The sequence below is a fragment of the Nycticebus coucang genome, chromosome 7 (assembly GCF_027406575.1).
Source record: "Nycticebus coucang isolate mNycCou1 chromosome 7, mNycCou1.pri, whole genome shotgun sequence".
NCBI lineage: Eukaryota > Metazoa > Chordata > Mammalia > Primates > Lorisidae > Nycticebus > Nycticebus coucang.
The window spans coordinates 5,197,458-5,216,590 of NC_069786.1; the positions used below are offsets into that span (position 1 = coordinate 5,197,458).

A 19,133-nucleotide genomic window follows, 5' to 3' on the forward strand; every position below is an offset into this window, starting at 1 on the left:
ACTGTAATTTAAACCCCACACTGCCCACTGAGAAGCAGCCCAAATCTGTTTGCTGCCATCAGTACACAGTATAGTTTTAGGAAAAACATATTCTTCCAATAAGCTGGTGATAAAAATGGCATTAATCTACTTTTTCCTTGTTATTAGTGACTATCAATTGAACATTTTTAAACAGGGAAAATTCCTTTGGGGGAGAGAATATCTTATTTGGGGAATCTATAGGTAAGGCCCATGAATTTGTATGGCTTGTCTGGAAATAATTCCCATGTGAGGGAGTAGAGAAGTGAGTCTGACTATGGCAGGCGGATGGATGACTCCGCGTCATGTCACTTGTGCTATCCCGTTGAAGGAGGGCCCTGGCAGTGCTGGGCAGGTGGACACTCCCAACACCCATGAGGAGTCACGCTCAGCGTTTTGTGTGACGTGTTTCCCATACTAGAAAGATCCTCTTTGTGAGTTAGATTGCTTAGAAGTGTTTCTGAACATTTGAGTGTAACTGAACCTCTTTCAACTCACGTCAGTAGAAATGAGAGAAGAGGGTGTTCGTATAAATCAATCTCTCCTTTCTATCTATTTTGTAAAAGCTCTGTTTTTAATAAATCTATTGTAAAGGGAAGTAAAAATAGTTTTGCACATTTCTCTGAATCAAATGGGTATATTAAAAATTAAAATGTGCTGTTACGGTTAGGATGCAGTAAAGCATGACTCTGTTACTTGAGGGCATTTATAAATTAGAGTGACCTTCTGGGAAATAAATTAGTGAAATCTTAGAAGCCATAAAAATGCCTTTAGCCTTTGGCCTGGTAATTGGAGTTGTGGTATTCCATACAAAAATACTCTTCAAAAAAGAAACTTATTTGGCACAAGGATGTTTCGAGGAACATTAGAAAAAGCAATCCTGTATTGCTTGTTTACTCACTGATGTTCCAGAAAGGGACATTTGATTTTGCAAATACGAATGAGCAAGTAAGGTAAATTTTGAAAATATCTGAATATGAAGCAAGAGAAAGAGGGTGGGAATGGCAGTGGTGCTGGCCTCTGCACAGTGGACAGCCCAAGCCCTCCTGGGCATTAGCCACAGGGCTGACTTCCATGCGGCTCTAACCTCTGCCAGATATGTAAGGAGGGAGACGTGGGTGTAGTTGTTAGCCACACACTGGGAACATGGGAGCTGCTCAGAAAAACACAAGTCCAAAATTGAAAGAACATTTTCTTCTTAGAGAATATTAAAATATAGAAAGAGGAAAGTGAAATTTGTTGGGCCCAGATAGTGTGCCAGGAGCACCTGCGACCCTTAAGTTCTGCCTTTGTGCTTAGGTCCCATAGTCCCCTCAGGGCACTTCCCCGTGGGGACGTAACACTGAATGGAGGAGCTGAAGTGGGATCTGCATCTCTGGCTCTCATCTAGGGGAGGAGTGGGTGGTGCAGGGATGCTCAGATGCCCACCAGAGAGCAGCCCTTGGCCTGGGACCCTTGGCCTGCAACCCTTGGCCTATGACCCCAGCTAGAGACCCCAGACCTCTCAGCCCTGCCCCGGCCCTGCCAACTCCCTAAGCCATTTTATATACAAGAGCTCCAAGGTCCCCAAGGGGAGGCCATGCCACCAAGGCCCCCTGTTGCCATATGCCCAGCCAGGACCCTCACCACTGCTCCTTCTGGGCTGTGACCCCTGAGAACCACCTGTCTCCAGTCTGCATGGCTGCTGGGAAGAACAAATGGATAAAGCACTGAAAAGACACACATTTGTAACCTAAGTATAAAGCTGTGTCCTTTTTAGCATGTAGAACTATTTCCTAATTTTCATTCCAAAATTTCTGACATTATATTTCTTTACATAAGACTCTGAAACAGAATAAAAGGCTGTTTGTTAATTAACCTTTTTTATTTGTTTGGGACACATTTGGTGCATGTAGAGTTTGACAATTTAAAAATAAGAGATTTCTACTTCCTAATCCTACTTGCTCATTTTTCTTCTTCTTGCCAGAACAGAACATCCTGCATTAACTGCCCACATGTCACAGGCTGCATGACCAGTGCCGCCTTGAGTCCTCACAGTGTCCACCCTAGGAAGGGACCTGCCCTCTTTAGTGATGAGAAAGCCCAGGTGTATGGGGTGAGAGGCCCGCTGGTGGCCACAGGGCTGAATGATCTCAGACGCCATGTCCCACAGGAGCTGTGGGTGGGCTCTGACCATGGCCTGGCCTCCAGCACAAACTCCATAGATACCACCAACCCAGCAAATGAAGGTCCCCAAACAACTGTTGGCACCAATGGTCGTGGCCAGACCTGCCCAGAGCCCACTACCCCAGGCAGCCAGCTTCTTTGGAGTCTTCATCTTCTGGAGAAGTGAGACCCTGATGTCCTTGGGGATACTAGTTAGCCCTTGTCTTGATAGCAGGAGCCATCCAGGGGAAGCGTGGTGGAGTCCATCATGGCACAGCCTTCCTTGGGGCTACTCAACGTTCCCTGTGTTTGGGAATGCTGCCTGAGCCATCATTATGAAGTCTCTGCCACCTCTGTCACCTGACACAGGTCCTCACTCCTCTCTTGGGCCATGGCAACAATTCCCAGGGGCATCCCCCAGCCCCCTCCCCCACCCCTCTGCCATACTGGACACCAGGCTCAGCTTTCTCTTTCCGAAGACTAGCTCGACTTGCTTATGCTCTCTATAAAACAACCAAGCAGACCTGCAAACCTCAAGGTCCACACCCTCAGATAGGTGGGTCCTCACACTCAGAGCTCTCCTTCCCGGCTCAGTGGACCTGGCCTCCAGTTCAATCCCAACACGGGCTCTTCATGGGCTGGGAACTTAGTGCCCTTGGACTCTTGCCTCTGGGACGATCCTTCTGCCTACAGACCTTCTCCATCTCCCCCGTCCACCAACACCCACACCGCATCTAAAATCTTCCATCCACTTCAGTCGCCACGATAGTGAGGTTGAAACACACATCACATCTCAAGTTTCTGCCCTAACCTTTAAGGAGTGGGAGGTCCTCACCCCTGCTGGCAGTAGCAAGAAAGCTGAACAAACTGAAAATCAACTCTTCTAAAATCCCTTAGACACCGAGCTCATGGGGCAAATCTCTCTCCCCAGATTAGAGGCACAGACAGGGATACAGACAATCAGAGCTCAGGGGGCTCAGAGATGTGGAAAAGGTCAGACAGGAGGTTAAGGCCTTTTCAGTCTACCCTGCAAGGATTCAGTTTGTGCCTTTCTGAAGAAAGGCTCTTGTAGGAAGGAAAACAAAATACTAAGTGGTGCTGAGAGCCTTCCACAGACGCTGTCACGGATCCAGCCTGAGTGGCGCCGAGAGCCTTCCACAGACGCTCTCATGGAACCAGCCTGAGTGGCGCCAAGAGCCTTCCACAGACGCTCTCACGGATCCAGTCGGAGTGGTGCCGAGAGCCTTTCGCAGACGCTGTCACGGATCCAGCCTGAGTGGCTCCGAGAGCCTTCCGCAGACGCTGTCACGGATCCAGCCTGAGTGGTGCCGAGAGCCTTCCGCAGACGCTGTCACAGATCCAGCCTGAGTGGCGCCGAGAGCCTTCCGCAGACGCTCTCACGGATCCAGCCTGAGTGGCGCCGAGAGCCTTCCGCAGACGCTCTCACGGATCCAGCCTGGGTGGCGCAGAGAGCCTTCCGCAGACGCTCTCACGGATCCAGCCTGAGTGGTGCCGAGAGCCTTCCGCAGACGCTGTCACGGATCCAGCCTGAGTGGCTCCGAGAGCCTTCCGCAGACGCTGTCACGGATCCAGCCTGAGTGGCGCCGAGAGCCTTCCGCAGACGCTGTCACGGATCCAGCCTGAGTGGCGCCGAGAGCCTTCCGCAGACGCTGTCACGGATCCAGCCTGAGTGGCGCCGAGAGCCTTCCGCAGACGCTGTCACGGATCCAGCCTGAGTGGCGCAGAGAGCCTTCCGCAGACGCTGTCACGGATCCAGCCTGAGTGGCGCCGAGAGCCTTCCGCAGACGCTCTCACGGATCCAGCCTGAGTGGCGCCGAGAGCCTTCCGCAGACGCTCTCACGGATCCAGCCTGGGTGGCGCAGAGAGCCTTCCGCAGACGCTCTCACGGATCCAGCCTGAGTGGCTCCGAGAGCCTTCCGCAGACGCTGTCACGGATCCAGCCTGAGTGGCGCAGAGAGCCTTCCGCAGACGCTGTCACGGATCCAGCCTGAGTGGCGCCGAGAGCCTTCCGCAGACGCTGTCACGGATCCAGCCTGAGTGGCGCCGAGAGCCTTCCGCAGACGCTGTCACGGATCCAGCCTGAGTGGCGCAGAGAGCCTTCCGCAGACGCTGTCACGGATCCGGCCTGAGTGGCGCCGAGAGCCTTCCGCAGACGCTCTCACGGATCCGGCCTGAGTGGCGCCGAGAGCCTTCCACAGACGCTCTCACGGATCCAGCCTGAGTGGCGCCGAGAGCCTTCCGCAGACGCTCTCACGGATCCGGCCTGAGTGGCGCCGAGAGCCTTCCGCAGACGCTGTCACGGATCCAGCCTGAGTGGCTCCGAGAGCCTTCCGCAGACGCTGTCACAGATCCGGCCTGAGTGGCGCCGAGAGCCTTCCGCAGACGCTCTCACGGATCCAGCCTGAGTGGCGCAGAGAGCCTTCCGCAGACGCTGTCACGGATCCAGCCTGAGTGGCTCCGAGAGCCTTCCGCAGACGCTGTCACAGATCCGGCCTGAGTGGCGCCGAGAGCCTTCCACAGAGGCTCTCACGGATCCAGCCTGAGTGGCGCCGAGAGCCTTCCGCAGACGCTCTCACGGATCCAGCCTGAGTGGCGCAGAGAGCCTTCCGCAGACGCTGTCACGGATCCAGCCTGAGGGGCTCCGAGAGCCTTCCGCAGACGCTGTCACGGATCCAGCCTGAGGGGCTCCGAGAGCCTTCCGCAGACGCTGTCACGGATCCAGCCTGAGTGGCACCCAGAGACTTCCGCAGACGCTGTCACGGATCCAGCCTGAGGGGCTCCGAGAGCCTTCCGCAGACGCTCTCACGGATCCGGCCTGAGTGGCGCCGAGAGCCTTCCGCAGACGCTGTCACGGATCCAGCCTGAGTGGTGCCGAGAGCCTTCCGCAGACGCTGTCACGGATCCAGCCTGAGTGGCGCAGAGAGCCTTCCACAGACGCTGTCACGGATCCAGCCTGAGTGGCGCAGAGAGCCTTCCGCAGACGCTGTCACGGATCCAGCCTGAGTGGCGCCCAGAGCCTTCCGCAGACGCTGTCACGGATCCAGCCTGAGTGGCGCAGAGAGCCTTCCGCAGACGCTGTCACGGATCCAGCCTGAGTGGCGCCCAGAGCCTTCCGCAGACGCTCTCACGGATCCAGCCTGAGTGGCGCCGAGAGCCTTCCACAGACGCTCTCACGGATCCAGCCTGAGTGGCGCCGAGAGCCTTCCGCAGACGCTGTCACGGATCCAGCCTGAGTGGCGTAGAGAGCCTTCCGCAGACGCTGTCACGGATCCAGCCTGAGTGGCGCCGAGAGCCTTCCGCAGACGCTCTCACGGATCCGGCCTGAGTGGCGCAGAGAGCCTTCCACAGACGCTCTCACGGATCCGGCCTGAGTGGCGCCGAGAGCCTTCCGCAGACGCTGTCACGGATCCAGCCTGAGTGGCGCCGAGAGCCTTCCGCAGACGCTGTCACGGATCCAGCCTGAGTGGCGCCGAGAGCCTTCCACAGACGCTCTCACGGATCCGGCCTGAGTGGCGCCGAGAGCCTTCCGCAGACGCTGTCACGGATCCAGCCTGAGTGGCGCAGAGAGCCTTCCGCAGACGCTGTCACGGATCCAGCCTGAGTGGTGCCGAGAGCCTTCCGCAGACGCTGTCACGGATCCAGCCTGAGTGGCGCCGAGAGCCTTCCACAGACGCTGTCACGGATCCGGCCTGAGTGGCTCCGAGAGCCTTCCGCAGACGCTGTCACGGATCCAGCCTGAGTGGCGCAGAGAGCCTTCCGCAGACGCTGTCACGGATCCAGCCTGAGTGGCGCAGAGAGCCTTCCGCAGACGCTGTCACGGATCCAGCCTGAGTGGCGCCGAGAGCCTTCCACAGACGCTCTCACGGATCCGGCCTGAGTGGCGCCCAGAGCCTTCCGCAGACGCTGTCACGGATCCAGCCTGAGTGGCGCAGAGAGCCTTCCGCAGACGCTGTCACGGATCCAGCCTGAGTGGTGCCGAGAGCCTTCCGCAGACGCTGTCACGGATCCAGCCTGAGTGGCGCCGAGAGCCTTCCACAGACGCTCTCACGGATCCGGCCTGAGTGGCTCCGAGAGCCTTCCGCAGACGCTGTCACGGATCCAGCCTGAGTGGCGCAGAGAGCCTTCCGCAGACGCTGTCACGGATCCAGCCTGAGTGGCGCAGAGAGCCTTCCGCAGACGCTGTCACGGATCCAGCCTGAGTGGCGCCGAGAGCCTTCCACAGACGCTCTCACGGATCCGGCCTGAGTGGCGCCGAGAGCCTTCCGCAGACGCTGTCACGGATCCAGCCTGAGTGGCGCAGAGAGCCTTCCGCAGACGCTCTCACGGATCCAGCCTGAGTGGCGCCGAGAGCCTTCCACAGACACTCTAATCCAACCTCTAATTTCAAAAGCTCTTTTGGCACCAAGTTAATGAACCTCTTCATGCAAATGGCAAATAAATCTGGCGTACAAAACCTGTGTTTTAATTTTTTTAGATTATCTCTACACAGACAAGGACTTTATAACTTCTGGTTTGGGGTGTGGGACGGAGCATGTCATGGAATAAAGGGGAGTTGATTTCTGTGCTCTATTTATGGGGAGCCCTTCCACACCTATTAGAAGCTTCTTCTGTTTTCCACCAACAGTTGACCTGCTCCTCACTTCTGCCACCTCGTGTCACCTGATGGCACAATGTACACAGGGCCCTTCTTTGAATCTGAGTGTTCCTAGGGCCCTGTCACTTCCTTGGTTTCAGAGTCAACTGGAGAATGTGGGGTGGGATGGGATTGGAAAAGAGGTGACCCAGTCACAGGAGACTCATCTTAGTCATGTGGTGGGAGGCACAGGTAGGTGCTGGAGTGATAGATAATTCACTGTGCTAAACACTCTGTGATCATCTGGCACTAACAACTTGTATGTGTCATATTGAGATGTACACACACATAATTTATGCCATATATACTATATAAGTAAAATACATAAAATTATTTTTCAATAGTCAAAGATGATGACTAGAATAGAAATATGTAAGCAAACATGGTCTAATTTGCTTTTTAGAACCACAATCCAATTTATATATTATTACAACAATAATTGGAAAACCAAGAAAAGCAAGTTTTTAAGACTCAAGAACTTACTAAGCATGGTAAATGGAGGGTGAAGGTGTGCACAGGTGGGAGTGAGTGATCTGGAGGGTGAAGGTGTGCACAGTGGGAGTGAGTGATATGGAGGGCGAAGGTGTGCACAGGTGGGCGTGAGTGATCTTGTGGGTGAAGATGTGCACAGTGGAGTGAGTGTTCTGGTGAGTGAGGGTGTGTCCCAGAGAATAGCCAGCAAAAGTCTTCAGGGGTTTTCATGTGAGCGAGACCCAGGAGGGAGAGCAGGTTTGGGACCTCTGGTGAGGAAATGGACACACCTGGGATGGGTGAGGATAGTCACTTTCTCTCAGCACATCCTGCTCCCACTACTTTAGAAAATTCTAGACCCTTAAGGAAATCAGTCTGGATGTCTCTAAAGTTACAAAGTTACATATATATACATATTACATATATATATATATTTGTATATATAATATGTATATATATGTATATACAACCAGGGTTGTTCATAAAAGAACACAAAGAGGGTAGGCCTATAGCTTAGTGGGTCAGGCGTTGACCACATTCACGGAGGCTGGAGGGTTTGAACCCAGCCTGGGCCTGCTAAACAGCAGTGACAACTGCAACAACAACAAAAATAACAGTCAGGCATTGTGGCAGGCGCCTATAGTCCCAGCTACTTAGGAGGCTGAGGCAAGAGAATTGCTTGAGCCCAAGAGTTTGAGGTTGCTGTGAGCTATGACTCCACAGCACTCTACCCAGGGGGACAGCTTGAGCCTTTGTTTCAAAAAAGAAGAAAAACGGGCGGCGCCTGTGGCTCAGTGAGTAGGGCGCCGGCCCCATATGCCGAGGGTGGTGAGTTCAAACAAGGTCCCGGCCAAACTGCAACAACAAAAAAATAGCCGGGCGTTGTGGCGGGCGCCCGTAGTCCCAGCTGCTCGGGAGGCTGAGGCAAGAGAATCACATAAGCCCAAGAGCTGGAGGTTGCTGTGAGCCGTGTGACGCCACGGCACTCTACCGAGAGCAGTAAAGTGAGACTCTGTCTCTACAAAAAAAAAAAAAAGAAAGAAAAACCAAAAAAAGAACACAAAGAAATAAACATCTGAAAGAAGAGTTCTTGCTAGATATCATAATTATTATGAGATACTCATACATTTAAATACTGTGTAGATAATTAAAATATGGTATGTAATGTCCTATTACATAAAGATCTTTCCCTTGTATGTGTCTGCTCTGTAGATGGCTCTAAGTATTATTTTAATATTCAGGTATTTTAAAATTACATGTGTCTACATTTTCTCAGTGTGGTGTCTCAGATATAAGGTGTGTTGAATATTTTTATTTAAATTTTTTTTTTGAGACAGAGTCTCAAGCTGTTGCCCTGGGTAGAGTGCCATGGCATCACAGCTCACAGCAACCTCCAACTCCTAGGCTCAAACAATTCTCCTGCCTCTGCCTCCCAAGTAGCTGGGATTACAGGTGCCTGCCACAACGCCTGGCTATTTTTTGGTTGCAGCCATCATTGTCGTTGGTGGGCCTGAGCTGGATTTGAACCTGCCAGCTCAGGTGTATGTGGCTGGCGCCTTAGCCGCTTGAGCCACAGGCACCAAGCCCTGAATATTTTTTGATTGATGATGTAATCTCCCAATACTTTTTTCCATTTCACTTTGCAATTAAGTTACCAATACAAAATTTGGGTCAATGTAACAGTCTTTATAAATGCTAATACACCACCAACTCTTTACAGCCGATTTAAATATAACATTCAAGAGAATGAGGAAATGCCACTGTTAGAAATAACATCTTCTATAATGAGCTGATGTTACAAAAATTATCAACAGAGCAGTTTAATTTTAGCATGTTGACAGTCTTTCCTGGAAATGTTTTTTTTTTTCTGTAAAGTGTGGGTTTTTCTCTTCCATTGTAGTAATTTTTAATGTGCTACATTAATCCATTTTATCATAGACTTTAGGTTAATTTTTTAGACATGAAACCTTCTTTATCTGCCTATTCCACAGCCACTTTCGTCATCATAAAATTACTTTTTCTTCATCACATCATACACATCTCAGAGAATGCATATGCTATTAAAATGTAATGGAGACTGATAGGTGGCTTTATTAATTTATCTGTCAGTAAAGAAAATCTTGGGTTTTTTAGTAAATGTCACTCATCTTTCCTTAGAGCTTTCAGAGACTGAGGGTGGTTGAGAAAAAGAAGATTGATACTTGGGGCAGAATTAGATGCAATCGTCACTTCATTGCTTTATAACTTTAACCTACAATGCTGTGAAATGGCCACAGTATTTGGAAATGATAATTGCTCAGGCACTGTAATAGCATGAAGATCATTACTAAGTATTTTTAATTTGAATTCGACCCAGTAGAATCCATAAATTAGCAACTGGAAAGACATTTTAAAAGCATCATTTAAACCTTTCAAAACTGAGTTAAAAAAATAGATGTTTGAAATTATGCATTATAGTCCTAATAATAATGTTGGGACCATAACTCAGACTTCCTTCTTTCTTTTCATTGTTTTCCTTTTTTTTTTTTTGGCTTTTCTTCTTTTTGCTTTTTCTATTAAATGTCTTTTGATACTTTTTATAACACGGTTCTTGACCCTAGAGGCACATTGGAATTTTGCACAGCTCCAGCAGCCTCACTCTGGGGGCGCACAAGAGGAAGGAACACCTGCACTCCTGTGCTTACTGGAGCACCGTCCACAGCACCCAAGACATGCAGTGAACCTCCATGCCCATCAGCGGATGGATGAAGTGCGGCGTGTGTACACAGTGGAATAAAGTCAGCTTAGAAAGTGAAAGAGTCCAACGTTTATAGCAATAAGCGTGAAGCTGGAGCACCTTATGCTAAGGGGAATGAGCCAGATGCAGAAACACCACATCATCTCACTTACATGCAGTCTCAAAAAGCAGAAAGCAGTATATTCCCTATACTGGGGGAATAGGAGAGATGTTGATCCAATAGCCCCAAAGTTCAGTTAGATGGTAAGAATCATTTCAATTGTACATCATGAAGGCCATAGTTAGTGACAATGTATTGTATTCTCAAAAACTGTCGAGAGAATAGATGTTAAACGTTCTCACTGCACAAAAAATAATAAGTGTGTGAGGTGATGGACGTTAATTAGCTTGATCTAATCATTTTCCAATGTGTACAGATAGATAATCAAAACACCACATTGTACATTGAAAATACATATATGTACAATTTTTATTTGTCAATAACTGGATGAAGCTAGAAAATTGTAAGAAAGTGCTTCCCTATTTAAAAAAAAAGTATCAGGTAGTGGACTTTTAAGAATAAAAATAATAAAGTCCTGCCTCAGACAAATGCGTTGGACTATCTGGCCATGAGAACAGACTTCAGTATTGAAATCTATTTCAGTCAATGGGCTAAAAGGAATTACCGGAACAAAATGTCCCCTTTCCCTGTGAAGCTTGCTTCTACCCTGAGTCCAGGTGAGCCAGATGCCTGCAGTTGGCTCCCCAACGCCCGACTCTCCAGATGGTGAGGGCAGCTCAAGTTTGGGAGCTCCTGAGAACCATGAGCCACTGAATCCTCTTGTTTCTTTCTTTCTAAAGCTTCTGCAATCTGCCTCTTCCTTGTCCACCAACCACCACCTGATGGTGGGACTGTAGAGCCAGCCCAGAATGTGCTCTGTCCTGAAACTGTACGAAGGTTCCTCAGGAGAGTCAGTGTAGATCCACCACGTGACCTGAAATCCCACCTCTGGGTCTACGCCCCATAGAGCTGAGAGCAGGGATGTGGGGAGACATCTGTGCCCATGTTCATAGCAGCATGGTGCCCAACGACCAAGAGGTGGAAACAACTCAAGAGAGCATGGATGGATGAGCGGGTCAGCAAAATGTGGAAGAGGCTTGCAGACACTGTGCTGAGCAACACACACTGGTCACAGAAGCAGACACACTGCGTGGTGCTCTGGGATCAGGTCTCTACACTGCATGATTTACAGGGATCAGGACTCCACAGTGGGATCAGGTCCCAACACCGTGTGGTACACTGGGATCAGGTCTCTACACCGCATGGTGCACTGGGATCAGGTCTCTACACCGCATGGTCCACTAGGATCAGGTCTTTACACTGCGCAATTAACTGTGATCAGGTTTCTACCCTGTGTGATGCACTGGAATCAGGTCTCTACACTGCGTGATGCACTGGGATCAGGTCTCCACACTGGGATCAGGTCTCTACACTGCCTGGACCACTGGGATCAGGTCTTTACACTGCATGGTTCACTGGGATCAGGTCTCCACACTGGGATCATGTCTTTACACTGGGTGGTCCACTGGAATCAGGTCACTACATTGTGTGGTGCACTGGGATCAGGTCTCTACACTGCATGATTAACTGTGATCAGGTCTCTACCCTGTGTGATGCACTGGGATCAGGTCTCTACACTGCATGGTGCACTGGGATCAGGTCTCTACACTGTGTGGTGCACTGGGATCAGGTCTCTAACTTCATGGTCCACTGGGATCAGGTCTCTACACTGTGTGGTGCACTGGGATCAGGTCTTTACACTGCATGGTGCACTGCGATCAGGTCTCTACACTGTGTGGTGCACTGGGATCAGGTCTCTACCCTGTGTGGTCCACTGGGATCAGGTCTCTACACTGCGTGGTGCACTGGAATCAGGTCTCTACACTGCGTGGTGCACTGGGATCAGGTCTCTACACTGCGTGGTGCCCTGGGATCAGGTCTCTACCCTGTGAGGTCCACTGGGATCAGGTCTCTACCCTGTGTGGTCCACTGGCATCAGGTCTCTACCCTGTGTGGTACACTGGGATCAGGTCTCTCCACTGCGTGGTGCACTGGGATCAGGTCTCTACCCTGTGTGGTCCACTGGGATCAGGTTTATACCCTGTGTGGTCCACTGGGATTTAAGTCTCTACACTGTGTGGTGCACTGGCATCAGGTCTCTACCCTGTGTGGTCCACTGGGATCAGGTCTCTACCCTGTGTGGTCCACTGGGATCAGGTTTATACCCTGTGTGGTCCACTGGGATTTAAGTCTCTACACTGTGTGGTGCACTGGCATCAGGTCTCTACCCTGTGTGGTCCACTGGGATCAGGTTTCTACCCTGTGTGGTCCACTGGGATCAAGTCTCTACCCTGTGTGTTCCACTGGGATGAGGTCTCTACACTGCGTGGTGCCCTGGGATCAGGTCTCTACCCTGTGAGGTCCACTGGGATCAGGTCTCTACCCTGTGTGGTCCACTGGCATAAGGTCTCTACCCTGCGTGGTGCACTGGGATCAGGTCTCTCCACTGCGTGGTGCACTGGGATCAGGTCTCTCCACTGTGTGGTCCACTGGGATCAGGTTTATACCCTGTGTGGTCCACTGGGATTTAAGTCTCTACACTGTGTGGTGCACTGGCATCAGGTCTCTACCCTGTGTGGTCCACTGGGATCAAGTCTCTACCCTGTGTGGTCCACTGGGATCAAGTCTCTACCCTGTGTGGTCCACTGGGATCAGGTCTCTACACTGTGTGGTGCAGAGATCAGATCGCTACCCTGTGTGGTCCACTGGGATCAGGTCTCTACCCTGTGTGGTCCACTGGGATCAGGTCTCTACACTGTGTGGTGTAGAGATCAGGTCTCTACCCTGTGTGGTCCAGTGTTATCAGGTTTCTACCCTGTGTGGTCCACTTGGATCAGGTCTCGACCCTCTGTGATCCACTGGGATCAGGTCTCTACATTGCATGGTGCACTCTGATCAGGTCTCTACACTGCATGGTGCACCAGGGCCAGATCTCTGGGGATGTCCTAGTCTCACAGGTAGAAAGCCAAGTGTACACACCAGGAACTTGGGAGAGTCAGGGTTTAACGGGGACAGAGCTTCAGTTTGGGGAGAGGAAACGGTTCTAGAGGTGGAGGTGGTGCTTACTGCAGGGCAGCATGTATTCACTCAAAGGTGCTGAGCGTGCACTTAAGAAGGGTAGAGAGGGTGAGTTTTATGTTTTATATTTTGTCATAGTGAGAAATTACCTTTTGTCCCCTTAGCCCAGCCTGCACAAAGCTGCCATGTAACACTGGGCTCCTTTGACCTGCAGCCTGGGCCCTGGATACCCACCTCCTGTGACCATGGATGTATTTAAACTGATCCAGGAATCTATAGTAGGACTTTGTTCAAAGCCTGCACTCCCAGAGCGAGTGCTGTGGTCTCACTGCTGTGTCCCCACTTCTGCCCTCAGTGCTCTCTCCAGGTCCTGTTTGCACATGGAATGACCCCCAGGTGCCCTCTGTCATGAGAGGAGGTCTCACCTCAGGAACACTCCGGGGGCCTTCAGAAGGCCAATGGATCCCGCCTCAAGCTCTTGTCACAGAAATGTGGCTTAAAATAGGCATTTATCTTTATTGGCATTTTCTCCTCATTCTAAAGACCATCATGGGAAGAATTTACATCATAGACACATTGTGACATTTCACAATTGTGAATTTTCCAGATAGTGCAAAGTGCAGGCAGGCTGCTTTCAAAGGCTCCCTGAAGCACACATCATTCAAGTCTCCATGTTTGTCTGGGGACCTCTTGGCCCGGTGGTGTGTATTCACCATGACGCAGGGTTTTACCAGAGGAAAAATGTTTTAAAAGGTGCATAATTATCCAAATGTGATAGCCAGTATTCCTTCCTAATAAGTAAAATTTCGAGTATTTAGAATTTGAGTATTTAGTTTAGAATGTTGAGTTAGAAGTGAATTTAGGACTCAATCACAGTGGACAATGAACTGTGATGCTTTTAGAAGTCTGTTTTCATAATTTCAAACTGAAAAGCAAACATTTTCTGACTGTAATTTTCTTTAAAAGAAATTGCAGCTTTACACAAAGTGGAGTCCTTCAATTTTCAACACTATTCTTGGGGCCAATCAAACAAGCAACAGATTTGTTGGCTAAAAGGCTGAAAAAAATTTAAAAAAACATTTCAATTTAAATGTAAATCCGACTTAGAATTCGTGATGTAGCCCCAAGTGGTACAGTAGCATACGGCCATCGGCAACCTGGGCAAGGAGCCGAGAACCTTTCAGGTCAGAGGTCACCATAAAGGGAACTCGGAGCCTAAGACAGGATTTGTTTTTCTCCATCACTGTCTGATGTTGAATTTATTCAACATGTCTTGCCTCTCACTGAGGCACTGTCCCCTTTCATGTGAGCGTAACTCAGCATCAAATGACCAAAGGCGCCAGCTTTGCTGGGTCTATGGCAGCATAAAGATGACATTTCCAATTATTCTGACCAGCACCGAGAACACACCCTGGGACAGCCATTCTGAGCTCCCTTGGGAGAAAGCTCATAGAAGAATTTGCCATCCAAACCCAAGTGCGTGTAACAGAGTTATGTGAAAAAGTCCAAAGAAAAGAGCTTTTTGCATCTTTAGATCGACTTAGAATAAGTTTAGACCATAAGGGAACAAAGCAGAGAGTGTGAGAGTGCATCATTTATGTCAAAACGGCCTCAATTAATTTTCAAGGATCCAGAGCAAGCCTTGCTCACTCAGAGCATCCATAAAACACTACTTCTGGAAAAAGAAACTGTCCAGTTTCATTTAATTCTTATCAGAACACTTTCTAAAGGCAAATATGCTTAACACATACATGTAAGAAGGCTGAGTGAGCGAGTGGCCCCTGGGCCCGGGCACCGGGCAGGAGTCTGTGCCCTACCTAGGTCCTCCTCTGTCGGCCCCGGGAAGCTGATGCCCGGCTGGACCAGGTCGCCACCTTCTTCCTCTGCAAAGACAGAAACAGAGTCACCCTTTAGTACATTTCTGGTGTGGACAGCAGAAACTCTTTGGTATCGACGCAGTTCAACATGAAAGCCCCTTCTTATTTCCGAAATGTCAGGGCTCAGAGCCCGGCATTTTGTGCCAACAGCCTCAGAGACAACCATTCTTCTGTGGAAAACATTTCTCTTGTCCCAATACTGACTTAGGGATTCTCAGCTTCACCTTTGGTTTAACCTAGAATTTATCTCATCCTCTGCGTGAGAACAGACCTCTGTAAACCAGCCCCCAGGGTTTTCCTTGCTTTGTGGTCAAGGCTTCTCTGTCTAGAAAGCCTTACACTTAGTGAAGTAATTCAAGGCTTTACTCTGCAATGTTCAAAGCCTTCGGTTATGGTTTTAGTGCTTAATACTAGTTGATTTTAGGTCCAGTGTGTCCAAAACGCCTATTTCGTTTCCTTCTGTTGGGAGATCATTCTAGGTCATTGGCATGGAGTTCAAATTGTTCACTCTGTGCACAACATGAGAGCAGATGCTGCTCTCTTAGAGTGACATCACTGTGTGGCTGGGAAAGGCCTCAGGGTCACTGGCACCATCCTGCTTCCATAGGTGGGTAAACAGGCTGGGGAGTGGCACAGACCCCACGAGGTCCAACCAGCCCTTGCCATTTTGTGCCTTGCTCAGCTCACCAGGTGCTCGGTCCTCAGACTGCCCTATTTCTGCACCTGCTGTGGTCAGTTCAGAGGTGTCAGGCTGCCCAGGGATGCTGTACTGCAGGGACCCACAGAGAGAGGTGCAGGGACCTAGTCTGAACTGTCTGAAGAGGGACACAGGGAGTTTCAGACAAGGGGGCTTTTGGTAATACGTTACAGATACCTGCAAACACATTTGTATTTATGGGATATATGACAAAATGATCACATATGTGTATACACATGTATGTGTACATACACATACATGTGTCATCATTTGGGCACATACCATAAATATAACCTGAATATAATTGCATGTTCAGACTCTAGATGTGCATCTAGACTGTGAAGCCCGTCCCTTTGGAGTTAGAGACAGCTATTCCATAGTCTGCAAAGGGCTCATTTTAGCACCTTATTACAGAACCTGCTTACACTACCGTCACCATCATCAATTCAGCAAATCAGCCTCTGCCATTTCCACTAAGTGGATAGAAAGTTAACAAGGAAGACGGCAGGTAGATTTGGCCAAGGGAGATGCTGAGGAAGAAGGCGTGGCCGCTCCAGGATAAATGTGTAGCAGAAAGTCATTGCCTGGGGTCTCCCAGTCACTGACAGTTAAAAAATATTTATGTGTAATAAATGTCTATTTCAATTGTGCTAAATATTTTACAAGACAGTTCATTCTAATGATTGAACATTAGTCAACCCATTTTCTCAACGTGCGCAGCAATTTACACATTTCAGTTTGGGTTTTCCTGTTCATGAACCACCTATCACAAAGCCAGTCTGACCACATTAAGTAAAATATGAAACCAAAGCTTTTCCATTTGTTCAAAGAAACAGTAGACAGTTCTCATTGAGTGCGGTCTCCATGGAGACTCAACCACACGGTCTTATTAACTTGAAAACAGTGGGTTAGAATAGAATGCAGGAGATAAACCCAAACAACAAATTCTCAATCACAAATCTCACACATTCTCCTCAGTTTCCACTCACATGGAGAACAGAAGTACAGGCGTTAACAGAATGGATGTGAACGATGCGTTAACACCACGTTGTTGAAATCACAAGTGCTCAGGTAACAAGGACCACAACGGGAACAGGCAGGACACACGAGTAAGCTGACCAAGCTGCACAAGGCGCCTGGGCTTAGCAGGATGAACGCACAGCGCCGCAGGAGGAATACACCTAATGATTCTGAGAATGTACTGCAAGGAGGATGAGCAGGTGTGTTTGAAAGTCAGCCTTCAATTCTGTGGGCAGATGCGATTGGCTGCCTAATTTACCTCTCCTAGAAGCAATTGAACTTAGGAACTTTGAAGTTAACAAATACAATATGCATACAGTTACGATTTAATAAAAAATTAAATTAAAAACGGAAATACAATGTGGGTTCAGGGCACTGAAGGTTCTTGTTTGGGGCGCCACCTCCTCACTCCTGCAGCATAACTCAACACGTGTGCTGGGGCCACTGGCCGCTCCAGCCCTTCCTTATCTAGCAAGGCTTTGAGTTTCCAGCCTGGATTCTCTCCTGTGCTGCCCTCTTACTGCTGCCTTCCTTCCGGGGGTTTATAAAATGGCACAAGAAGACATTGCAAGAGAAAGAGAGAGGGCACGTTCATGTAACTTTTATTACAGTATATGGCTTTAATTTTTCGATTTTATCATTAGTTATTGCGATTAATCTCTTTGTGCACCTAATTAGTAAGATAAGCTTCATCACAGGTGTGCTTGTGTAGGAGAAAATGTGGTCTGCATGAGGTCTGCACTACCAGAGGGTTCAGGCACCCATGGGGGTTCTCAGAATGCGCCCCCGCGGTCAGTCGGGCCGGCGTGTTTCCACCGTGCACCTGCCGCAGCCGGGAGTACTTTCTAGGCAAGCACATGGCAGGCTGTGAGAACAGCGTTCTCATCCTCCCAGGACCCTCACGCCTGGCAAGGTGGGTGCTGACAGAGATTAAAAGGTGGGCTGAAGGCATGAAATGTGAGGACGCAGAAGGCTCTCAGACTGAAATGCCGTGGTAATGCTGGCAGCCCACATTGCTGCTGTCAGCACCTGGAGAAAGACCTGAACACCCCTTCTTTCAGTAGATTTCTGTCTTCACAGCCCTCCTGAAGGGGAAGAATTATTTTGCTCCACCAATTACATGAAAGACGAGCAGTCTCACCCACGGAGCAGACTATGGCTGGTGTCAGTGGAACAGCTCTGTTCACTGTGCTCTGAGCACCTTCAGAGGTGATGACTGAGCCTCACTTAGCTCTTCCTTCCCCACTGCCCAAACTCAGTGCATCCCTGCCAGGAGAGGCCGGGAACTGCAGAGACCACAGGGGTGGGGTGAATTAGTGCTGTGAAATTAATAGTGCCTATGTTGGACATCATGCTCAAATTTCCATCACATTTTCTTAGCAAAAATAAAAATACGCCTTCGACTGAAACATTTTGGAAATCATCCACTTACACATTCGAATGCATCTAATGAGTTTTAGTCTTCACTAGAGAAACACAGTCTTTTACCATTATGACTCTGGATGGGGTTTTCCTTGATTTCAAACTGCTCACTTACAATATTTTCTGGCTGAATTCACTTTATGAATTGTTTTTCTTATCTGTAGAAACTTCCTGATAGCAGGGCCTTCCAACCCGCAAACTTGCTGGCTGTGCCAAATTAGGCCGTTTGTGGTTGTGTCTTGGAATTTCTTCTACGAGCCAAAACCCCCTTCTACGCGGGCAAAGCATCTCTGCCAGGAAACGTGGATCCGCTGTGCCAAGAACCACTGGGCACAGTCAGAAGAGCACAGATCTGCCACCAAGCAAACGCACGCCGGGGGCATCTTCTGTCCTTTCGGAAAGCACCTTCATGCTTCAAATACATAAATAGCCACCCTGTTCCCCAGGCCCTGGAGGGGTCCAGCTGGCTCTGAAATCATTTGTGACAGCACTTAATAAAAATATTACACATACAAGGCACCGTGCTACAGCCGTGCTGTAGCCCCTGACTGACCACGTGATGAGTCAGTGTCCAGAGGGAGAATGGGGACATGGCATTCTGTCACCATGGGTCCGCAGGCCATGGCCCAGAGGTGGGGGCTGGGAAGTGAGGCCCCTCCGAGAGGGCTCAAACCCTGGCTTTGCTCTTGATGGGCCACTAGAGTTAAGGGCAGTGATTTTCAAACACTTTTGAAGATTATTAATCAAATTATGTTTGAAAGAAGTTCAAAGCATAGTAAATATATTCTTCTCTTGATTCTTTTTTTTTTTATCAACATAATTTAAGTGTTCTGCAGAACTTTAACTATAAGTTCAAATGTGCCGTGAGATTAAAAAAAGGTTGGTCCAGGGCTGCTTCATTAAAAGATTCTGCATTGGCCTCCTCAACTGGGCCTTCCTGGACATACTGGAGAGCGATGGATGGGCCACACATC

At 49.3% G+C, this 19,133-nt stretch overlaps 1 protein-coding gene across 4 annotated transcripts in view; it reads right to left on the reverse strand.

Annotated features, from left to right (window-relative positions):
- The window catches only part of DLGAP2 (DLG associated protein 2), a 594,688-nt gene that overhangs the window by 79,428 nt on the left and 496,127 nt on the right, over positions 1–19,133 (reverse strand). For all 4 annotated transcript variants that reach the window (XM_053598123.1, XM_053598120.1, XM_053598122.1 and 1 more), the window contains one exon: positions 14,961–15,026. In XM_053598123.1, the coding sequence (XP_053454098.1) occupies positions 14,961–15,026 (66 nt within the window). The remainder of the gene's footprint in view (positions 1–14,960; positions 15,027–19,133) is intronic.